Below are 11,252 nucleotides of genomic sequence, written 5' to 3'. Positions count from 1 at the left end.
TCTTATGAATGACAATCACCTTTCTACCCTCAGGTCCTCCAGACCACTTTATCCTCTGGTTTATTCTCTGACGAGTACTATCAGTACTTCTGAACCTGCTCTTTTTTCTGCTGTGGATTTTCTGGTTCGTCGCCGTGGGGGTGGTCGCTTCTGGCCGTCATGATCAGGGCTTCGGTGGATATTGGCGGTCCTTCGTCCTCTTCTTCTTCTTCTGGCGAATAAAAGCTTGCCGGCAAACTGTATTTTCCTGTTTTCTCAAATATGTAATTAATCTGAAAATGAGGCTCAAAGCAGCTGCTTTGGTTGCTTTGGGTCTGGGCCGCTCCTGACTGTTGGTTGAAGTTAAGATTAATATTTATGAGCTTATTTCTAATTAATCAAAGATCATGTCTCTTTCACAAAATGAGGAAATTATTCACGCCCTTTGTAGAAAAAAAAAGAAAATCTTGTTTTATCATCGCATCTTGTTACCTTCTTCTTCGAGGTATGAGAAAATTACAATGACATGAAAAGTTTACATTTTAACAAAAAACTGAATCGAAAAGCTTTTTATTACGTAAGATCCTTGAACAACAAGGGATTGAAGAATTATCTTAAATATTAACTGCCGGGAGTCACGTGAGATGAAAGTTGTATATTTGTAAAAATTGAGACTCTTACGACGTGTTATGCAAAGCAGTATATTAGAAAAATAGAAGCACATTAAGTAAGAGAGGTATTTCTAGATACTGGAACCTTAAGATCCACGTTAGCCGAGAGAAGCATTTCTTGAAAACCATGGTTTTGCAAAACTAGGGGCTCATCGCCGCGGGTTGGAGAGATAACTGTGGACTTTATTTCTATATAAAAAGATATACCACAGACACTTTCTCTGTCATCCTAAGAAAATATCTAACTGAGATGATGGATATGGAGTTTGAGATACACAAAAAGCAGATCCAGGGCCTCGAAAATGATGGTAAGTTTCTTTGACTTTGTCCAATTTATCTTAATTTGAACGAATTTTATCCTCTAATATATGTTTGGATCTAAGTTCCTTCTAAATTTTCTTTTACATTTTTGTATAGAATTGAAATATTATATCAACAGTGATGTTGGTGAATTGAAACAATCTAGGAATGTGTGGCATGGGAAAGCAACTGTCAAACCCTCGGAATATCCCTTGAGTAAGGTAATTAAATCTCTCATTATATTCCAGAGTATTTGATTATGTATTTTTTTTTGGGTAATTTTTTTACTTTACCCAATTTTTTTTTTTGATTGTTAAGATGTAAGCATTGTTTTTTTTCAAATTGACTTAGAAATCTAATTTGATATTTCAAATTGATTCGAGTGGATTTAAAGTTGTTTGATACCAAAGAGGGTCCTTGTGGCGGGTGCGGGCGCACTACTCGCAACCCCACCACACGATCCTGCCAAATAGTCAAGTAAATACTCCATTGTTTAGTCTAAATCAATGATTGTTTTCAATATAACGGAAAATTTTACAACTGCAATAACAAGTGAGGTATTCATTTTCTAAACATTGTGATTGACTTGTAGGATTTAAAACTTTGTATGAGGGTAAATATTTAATTCTAGCTATTAAAATGACTTAACTAATGAGCTAATAATTACGTCAAGATCGAAAAAAATACGTGCACGTTGAAGTAATACATTCCCTATGTAGGACTTAAAGTCATCACCTAAAGAATTCTTTTCATTGTTAGATCCAGAATACTATAGATTTTGAATAATTCTTTTACCTATTTTTTGTTAAAATCTTACCTATTTTTGGAAAAATGTATTGTTTTCATCCTGTTATTAAATCTATTTTGGTTTCGGTTGTAGGTTTCAATTTTCTCATTAACCAGATTATGACCCATTACTACTTTATTTACTTAGATGGAGAGGAAACTCAATTTTTCTGCCGGTGGGGATGAAAACGATAAACGTACACCTCCGCTGCCATTCGCAGAGAGATTGATGAGAGATAAGGGAAAAGCCGTCATTGTAATTGAAGATGATGAAGGAGAATCTAACAAGGCTAAAATGGTTTTATCAAACACGGAAGGTTTCTCCGTGTCATGAATTGTCGAAGAAAGTTAGGATGTTTGGTATTGAAATGGTTAGGCTCGATGAGGGAGATGAGAGTTATGACTTTGTTAAGGATAAATTCCTAGGTGGTTTAAGAGAGTTAGAAGGACATATTAATGTGAATTAATTGTCAAATATACATTTTCTAGTTTTTCAGGCAAAGCTAAGCTTGAGACCTTTCATATCTATTTCAATGTCATCGGAAGAGTTTGCGGCAATGCTCACGTCAAGCTTGCTTGGTATGGAACAAGTAAAGACGGTGTATCACGTATACTGTCCTACGGATTCACTAAATATGATACTTGTGATGAAAATGGAGATAAGCATGGGGTAGGAATACATCGTTCTCATGTCTTTTGGGTGGTCAAATTCGAATATTTGAAGAAAAGAGGAAACGAGGAAGAAGGCGATAATGATCCAACTTGTTTCAACTTGTTTTGGTAAGCCTTTATCTTGGAACCAGACCATAATCCTCACTGAGAATAAATGAGAACTTTTTTTCCGTTTTGAGACGCCAAAATATGAGATTATTACTAATTTTATATGTGTTAAAGAGTTTATGCACTTTGCACTTTAATATCACCTTGATCTAAACATGTAGTCATGTACTTCGGCCGTATATTATGAAATCATGCTGGTAAATTTCGTCGGCTAGATTGGTGCAGTATATAAGCAAGTGAGCAAAAATACTACATCCATGGAAAAATGGCAACCACCGGTTACCCATACCTCAAAATTAATGTAGACACTTCATTTACATCTGTTGAATTTAACATTGGCACGAGTTTGATAGTACACAATGCGGAATCTAAATTCATAGAAGCAAATGCGGTATCTACCAGAGCAAGAAACAACGAAGAGAGTGAAGCAATGACCATATTAAAAGGTCTCATTTGGGCAGAAGAACACAACTATAGATCTATTATCATAGAAAGTGATGGCGGCCATCCCACCAATGGGCCTCACGGCCAAACCAATAACAGGCCCAATGGCCAAGATACTATATTAATTTAAGTTACCAGTCTAGTATTTAGGGTTTCCATGTTTAGAGTCCTAGCAATCAAGGAAAGTATCCTTACTAGTTTTCTTCTTTCTTTATTTGAGTCTATCTAGGAAAGTACAATCTCTATATAAGAGAAGTCTGGTCTGTCTTGTTAATCATTGAATTGAATTATAAACAAACCCCTTGATTGCATCTTCTTTCTTTACAGTTATTTTAGTTTATCATTAGTTATTTCTTGTCTCTTTCTTGTCTCTTCTTTAGTTTTAGTAATGGATTCCAATGTTATTTCGCTTCCGCAACAATCTACATCAGCTGGTATCATGAGCCTTCAAAATCCTGAATTTTTTTTTCCAACAAATCATCCAGAAAGGAATAAGGTGTTCAAATCAAGACTTACAATAAACAAGAAAGTCTGCGATTTCATCATCGATAATGGTAGTGAAGAGAACATGATTTCTCAACGACTTGTTAATGCTCTTCAACTACCTACAACTGAACACCCAAATCCTTACAAAGTTGGTTGGATTTCTAATCAAAAGGAATTATCGGTAACAACCCAATGCACATTCACGTTCTCCATTGGATCTTATTATCGTGATTCAATTTGTTGTGACGTCGTCGATATGGATAATTGTCATCTTATTTTCGGAAGACCATGAATTTTTGACGTCGACGCCACATATTATTGTCGGGCAAATATATTCGAGTTTTCTTGGTCTAACCGTACCCTTAAACAATTACCGTTAACGGAGAAAACCGATATCTCGATTCACACTTCCACCACAGAACCATCACGGCAAGCCAACAAACCTATCACCGATCACCACCAACAACAACAACCGAAACCCACCACCACTGTAACACCACAACTCCCATCAACTACACCACACCGAGACTACACCATCACCCCGAACCAGCTTCACCACGGACCAACTATCACCGATCAACACCACCAACAACAACCGAAACCCACCACCACCGTAACACCACAACAACCAAAACAACAACAATCTGTTGGTTCTCTTCTTGACGAATCAAAGAGTTCTGATTCAGAAGAAAAGATGAGGGATCAGCTTCAAGAACTAGAGAAACAGCTTTTAGCAGAAAATGATGATGATGGAGATCAAGATGAAGGAGATGCTGCTTCTGTTATTACTGGTAATGAATGGACTGAAACTATTCAAAATTTGTTAACTCCAAGTCCTAATAATCAACAAAAACCTCTTCTTTCACCATCTCAAACTTCTTCAACTTCTTCTTCTTCATCATCTTCAACATCTCACATATGTTTATCTTCATCAAAACAAACCCTAATAGACGCAGCTACAACAATCTCAGATGGAAATTTTGAATCTGCTTTGTTTAATCTTGATCGTTTAAAACCGATTTCAAACATCAGAGGTGATCCAGAACAGAGATTGACTGGTTATATGGTTACTGCTCTTCTTTCTTGTATAGATCCAGAGAAAAAGCCTAATTCATTGACTGAATTATCTCCAACAGAAGAGATTATTTCAAGTCAGCTTCTTTATGAAGTTTCCCCTTGTTTCAAGCTTGGATTCATGGTTGCTTATCTTTCAATCCTTGAATCATTCAAATATCAATCTCCATACAATCTCAATCTTCATGTTCTCGATTTTGACATTGGGCAAGGAATTCAATACGCAACCCTCATTCAAGCCCTAGCTGAGAGAAAAATTCCCTCCATTAAAATCACAACTGTGACCGATCCATCAAAAGCGAACGAAGACGGGTTACGAATCGTTGGTGATCGGTTACGTATGATAGCTGCACGAGTTGGACTCGGTCTGAAATTCAACGCTGTAAGTAAAAAAATCTCTGATTTAATTCTTAGTAGAGATGAACTCGGTAGTGACTCGGACGATTCATTAGTTGTGAATTTTGCTTTTCTTTTACACAATTTCCTGGACGAATCGGTTTCGACAGAAAATCCACGTGATGAGTCGTTAAGATTCGTGAAAAGTTTGAAATCTATGGTGGTGACGTTAGTTGAACAGGAAATGAATTGTAACATGGCACCATTTGTTACTCGACTTATTGAGTCCTATTTATTTTACCGATCTATTTTTGACTCGTTCGATATAAAATTGAGTAGAGATTTGATTGAACGATTTCGAGTTGAGAAAGGGTTAGCTAAGAAAGCTACTAACTCAATTTCTTGTGAAGGAAAAGAAAGAATTGAATCTCGAAAATTATTATCCGAAATTCCTCCGACCACCATGGCCGATATTATTGAAGGGGAGGTTCTTGATAACAAAAATACTAGTTTTTCAATGACGGGGGAAGACAAATTCGATGAGATTCGGTTGAATAAGACTAGCCGGCACAATTTATTTGATCCCTATACAATCCCCGGAGAAAAATTAGTGGTTTCGAATCATAAAATACTCCCTAGTCCATCTTTATCTCCACCTCTAAAAGAGGTCAATGATACGATGAGTTGTGCTACGTTATCTTTTGACGACCGAATTAGTGCATCCACCAAGTTCAGTTATTTTGAAATATTGGCTTGGGAAGTAACTAGATTACCAGTTATTGGTAGATCTTTGGTTAATAAACTCCACGATGAACGAGGGAAGATATTTATAGCTATTTTTGTAAAAGTGACGAACTGGATGCAGAAATTCAAGGTTGATTTTTCCGTAGAGAATTATGCGGTATTTGTGGTCTTCTTCGTCACATTAAAAGATGATGGAAGATGTTGCAATTTATTTGACTTTTATGCACTCCTACTGCTTTTGCAAGTTTCTTGTCAGTATATGAGTCAGATTATAATTGGTCTTATGATCAATATTTGTCTTCCTCAACTTTTCGGCAAATCACGAGCAAAATGGGAACTAAGGATTGCCTTCACTGTCGCCGATTTCTACCCGTTTTGTCTGGCAGAGCCAATTTACGAAGACACCAACTTGGGGACAAGTTGTTCCACAGCGGGGGAGTATGATGGCGGCCATCCCACCAATGGGCCTCACGGCCAAACCAATAACAGGCCCAATGGCCAAGATACTATATTAATTTAAGTTACCAGTCTAGTATTTAGGGTTTCCATGTTTAGAGTCCTAGCAATCAAGGAAAGTATCCTTACTAGTTTTCTTCTTTCTTTATTTGAGTCTATCTAGGAAAGTACAATCTCTATATAAGAGAAGTCTGGTCTGTCTTGTTAATCATTGAATTGAATTATAAACAAACCCCTTGATTGCATCTTCTTTCTTTACAGTTATTTTAGTTTATCATTAGTTATTTCTTGTCTCTTCTTTAGTTTTAGTAATGGATTCCAATGTTATTTCGCTTCCGCAACAATCTACATCAGAAAGCGACAACATTAATTCATCAAGAACATACAGGATCAAAGGCATATAGTTCAATGGCGATCCTTAAATCACATTCGCAGAATTCGAGAAATACGGAGAAGACTTGATAGCGTTCAATTCAAATACATCAAGAGACAGCTGAACTATCAAGCAGACAAATTAGCCAAATCGGCTCGGAAGAAGAACATAACAAAGACTTGGAAGACTGTACCTTCTATTTTGGTTAATAAGTATTGTAATAACATTTTAGTTAATTAATAATATGAACAGTTTCAGCAAACAAAAAAGATTGGTGCAGTATTAGTAGTCCTGTACCGGAATTGTGTGTATATATACCTATATACACAGGCCCGTGGATGGGAGTGCGCGGGGCATGCGCCCGCACAGACCCCCATCACAAGGGGCCCTTTCTTTTGGAAGTCTGTTTTTAGTCTAAATGTACGATTCTTAGTAAGTGCGTGAGAGTGAAACACTAAAGCTGTAATAGCTCGTTGGTAAGCTGCTTGGAGTTAGTCTACCCTCCATGCTATCTTTCTTTTCTTGTTTTAATTAACTATTCATTTAACTTAGTGTATATTTGCATAGCTTGTAATACATTAACGGCTCCCATACCGCGTCTCTTCACACTCTACAAACCAATCTCTTTCACACAAATGTCTATCACTGACTCTTTGAAAAATATTTTTTTCTCTCTTTCTCTCTCTCATTAAACAAATCTGTTTCTCTAAACTTTGATTTTGGATCATGTAAAAGACAATGTCCAAACTATGATTTCGAATAAAAATATGTACCAATCAAGAAAGTTTTATTTGAATATTAGGCACATGATAGGACAACACAAATTATTGATTTAGATTCGTCAAAGATTTTATAAAATTATATGGGAAAATAAAAAAAAAATTGTGTTTATTATTTCGTATACAAAAATTTATTTTACTTTGCTTATATAAAGGGGTCCTGATTAAAATTTGGCACCAGGCTCCACATTTAGTAGCCACGGTCGTGCTGCTATATGTGAGGGTGTTGATATATGTGAGGGGTGTGTATATATAAGCAGTGGTATATATGGTTCCAAAAAATGAGGGTCGGCCACAGACAAAAGAAAATGTGGGTGTCCCTCATCATCAAAAAATAAGCGTACAAAGCAATTGTAATTGAATCAGAAACGTCGTTATCTTTTGGAAGCACTAATGCATTTGAATACAAATTCAATATGCAAATTTTAAGCTAGCCCTAGCTAGAACCAAATCCTGGCTCCGCCCCAGTTAGTAGTCCTATACCGGAATTGTGTGTATATATACCTATATACACAGGCCTGTGGATGGGAGTGCGCGGGGCATGCGCCCGCACAGACCCCCATCACAAGGGGCCCTTTCTTTTGGAAGTCTGTTTTTAGTCTAAATGTACGATTAATAGTAAGTGCGTGAGAGTGAAACACTAAAGCTGTAATAGCTCGTTGGTAAGCTGCTTGGAGTTAGTCTACCCTCCATGTTATCTTTCTTTTCTTGTTTTAATTAACTATTCATTTAACTTAGTGCATATTTGCATAGCTTGTAATACATTAACGGCTCCCATACCGCGTCTCTTCACACTCTACAAACCAATCTCTTTCACACAAATGTCTATCACTGGCTCTTTGAAAAATATTTTGTTTCTCTCTTTCTCTCTCTCATTAAACAAATCTGTCTCTCTAAACTTTGATGTTGGATCATGTAAAAGACAATGTCCAAACTATGATTTCGAATAAAAATATGTACCAATCAAGAAAGTTCTATTTGAATATTAGGTGCATGATAGGACAACACAAAATATTGATTTAGATTCGTCAAAGATTTTATAAAATTTATACGGGAAAATAAAAAAATAAAAAAATTGTGTTTATTATTTCGTATGCGAAAATTTATTTTACTTTGCTTATATAAAGGGGTCCTGATTAAAATTTGGCACCAGGCTCCACATTTAGTAGCCACGGTCGTGCTGCTATATGTGAGGGTGCTGATATATGTGAGGGGTGTGTATATATAGGCAGTGGTATATATGGTTCCAAAAAATGAGGGTCGGCCACAGACAAAAGTAAATGTGGGTGTCCCTCATCATCAATTGACCCACTTCTTTTTCTTAATGGCCCAGGCAATGCGGGCCCGTCGCATCAGGTTAAGCATGTGGTGATGACCACAATGCAACACCTTCTTAGGAGGAACAATGTTTTACAAATGAACAAAATAAAATTGATTTAATGTAGAAACTTCGCTCAAGAGTAGTTTCTACAGAGAACCCCATATCAATTATCTAGAGAAAAAATCCATCTTAAAATATTCAATGAAAAATAAACAACAAAATTAACTGTCTATGATAAGCGCAACTAAAATAAAACAAAAAATTGAATACCTCATGATTTATGATTCCATATTTTAAGGGAAATCAAGCAAGAATGAAATACAAAGTAATTGCGTTCCGCAACCTAAAATAATTTTGAATTTTCCAGCTGCACTTTCACTTAATAAAGTGCAAAGTAATTTAAGGCAAATCAAGCGAGAATCGAATACAAATTGAAACATAGAACTTCAACTTTCACATAATAAGATAATAGATATCATAGCCTCTAAAAATGACAAACTTTTCCTACTTCTTAGAGAATCATATAGCTAATCATGTACCCTGAAAAAATTAAATAGAAACATTATAGGTCACTTTGTACCATAACTCTACGTAGATGTACATTGATGAAGTAATGAACAAAAGAAAAATAAGATTATAGCAAACAATCTAAAATAGTCAATAGCAAAAGTTGATTATAGTAAACACCAAAAAGAGACAAATAATATCTATCGTAAGCATATATTAAACAAAAGCAAAGACGCATAAGAGGAAATGAGGAGATTCTTACGAAAGAAATACATTCAACATTGACCTGATGTCCTCACAGAAGTAAAAGTGATGCGCTACTTTTTCCGTTTCTTTATACCTTATGATAGTAAAACATCTCAAAAGAAATAAGACTTTTTAGCTTCATACTGCCTAACTCTAACCCACAACTAACTTTAGAAAAGAAGCAAAGGAAAGGAAACAAAATATGGTGGTGCAAACTAACGTCGGACTAACATATTAGACTCACATGAGATGTCGTTACTTTCATAAGTAGTTGGAAATGGTAGAGATGGAAAACAAGTTGGAATATACTTGCAATAACTCGTGACCATCATGTCAAATACAGTAAATACTCAGCAAAGTTTTTATTTGAAACCACCGTAGCCCAGATCAGATGAAAGAAATACATAGAGAAAGAAACTAAGACTAGCATTTGAAAGTGCTATCTATTACTATGAAACAAATTGAATAACATGGGCATATACTACAGAAGTAACATACTAACATGTAAACCGAGCCTCAAAAAAAATTAAGAAACTAAGATATTCGTGGTATTATCCAAATCAGTTCAATAGGTAAAGACTACAAACAAAGGGTTTACTTTTTAGTATAAGTATTAATCAGCAAAAGATATAAAAAAAACAATAACAAATTTTGTCATCTGACTTCATAAATATACTACATGCTCCTAACATGATGTATGTGTACAACTGCGTAATTTCTTTCGCTTAACAAACTGATATTACGAAACTAATAACCCATTAAAATGTGTACGATTTACAAGCATACAAAGCACCATCAATCACTAAATTGAAATCTATACTAGGAAGAAATTTTTCTTAATATTAAGTAAAGAAGCTTAGTGAGAGAAAACGTACCCGGAAGCTTTCAGATGAGAGGAAAAGAGGTTTCAGATGAGAGTAAAAGTGTTGTGAGTTCCCAACAAAGAAGTTGAAGCAAGATAATGAGTGATTTAAAAGCAGTGATTGCCTAAAAAGTTCTATTAGCTAGAAAATTACTTGCCAATTAGTTAGTATAAACAGAAATTACCATCAATTGTATGGTAAGGATTTTGGAAAAGATATCTTAAATATTTCTTTAAGCGAAAAGATCTCGTTCCCCTTTTGTAGTTTTCAACTAGACCAAAATTTCGGCCAAAGGTGAGAGATCTAAAGGTTAATTGATATGATCCAACGGTGACAGTTAAATCTGGTCGAAATGAAATTTTTTAATGATTTGGATCGTCGAAATAGAAAGTACTCCATTATAAATAATGAAGGGTCTCTAGACAATATCTTTTATTAAAAAAGGATGTTTGTCTCAGTCAGCATTTTTCCCTTATGTTTTATTATATAGATTTTGGACCTAAAACCCATCCCTTTGTATAAAATAAAGGTACAACTGCAAAAGTAAACAATGAAAAGTATACCATACATTGTTAGTTGATCGTTTGATTAAGCACTCCGAATCTAAAAAAGTTTAAATACATAAATTAACATATCATCAAACTTTAATAATCTACAAATTTGTAGATAGATAGAAAAAAAAACTTCAAATTTAGAATTATAAAATTGAAAAATATTGTGATCTTCTGATAAATTAAGATGGAAACAGAGAATAAATAGAAAAAGTTAACAAAACTTGAACTTGTTCTTTCTCCTCTGCGGGTGAAAATGTTTAAAGAGGAAAAACTATAAACTTCGGACACGAGAAGATTTTGAATTAAATTTTGATTTATCAATTTTTCTTATGTGATACATTTAGAGATTTTGGCAATAATGATGAAAATAGAATTAAAGCAAGACCGAAATAAGATTGGAGTTTGGAGAATGGGTATTTGACAGTACTGTTTGTGAGTTTTCTCTGTGAAGTATTTGGGCTTCATTCATTAATAATCAGAAAGAATACAGTCATTAACATTTGTAGGTGTCCAAACTATATATTACTAGACGTGACTCAAATGGACATGAGAA

At 35.0% G+C, this 11,252-nt stretch overlaps 1 protein-coding gene across 2 annotated transcripts; it reads left to right on the top strand.

The window, feature by feature from the left end:
• The first annotated feature begins 873 nt into the window (after nucleotides 1-873).
• On the top strand, nucleotides 874-6,299 carry LOC147542855 (scarecrow-like protein 8). 2 transcript variants are annotated; one of them, XM_086635151.1, is made up of 4 exons: nucleotides 874-958; nucleotides 1,068-1,171; nucleotides 1,831-2,516; nucleotides 3,446-6,299. In XM_086635151.1, exon 4 carries the CDS (start codon nucleotides 4,141-4,143, stop codon nucleotides 6,118-6,120), a length of 1,980 nt encoding a protein of 659 aa, XP_086491277.1. In that variant the 5' UTR covers nucleotides 874-958; nucleotides 1,068-1,171; nucleotides 1,831-2,516; nucleotides 3,446-4,140; the 3' UTR covers nucleotides 6,121-6,299. The 2 variants fall into 2 exon arrangements, with proteins under 2 accessions (XP_086491277.1, XP_086491276.1); XM_086635150.1 differs by having other exon boundaries at nucleotides 1,831-6,299.
• Nucleotides 6,300-11,252: the final 4,953 nt, after the last annotated feature.

The sequence above is a fragment of the Eschscholzia californica genome, unplaced genomic scaffold (assembly GCF_041429995.1).
Source record: "Eschscholzia californica isolate CP2 unplaced genomic scaffold, dmEscCali1.0.p SCAF_4, whole genome shotgun sequence".
NCBI classification, from domain to species: domain Eukaryota; kingdom Viridiplantae; phylum Streptophyta; class Magnoliopsida; order Ranunculales; family Papaveraceae; genus Eschscholzia; species Eschscholzia californica.
This window is presented reverse-complemented; position numbering and strand designations above follow the sequence as displayed.

Excerpts from the sequence above, each read along its gene's own strand:
- LOC147542855 (XM_086635151.1), top strand. The coding sequence starts at position 4,141 with ATGAGGGATCAGCTTCAAGAACTAGAGAAACAGCTTTTAGCAGAAAAT.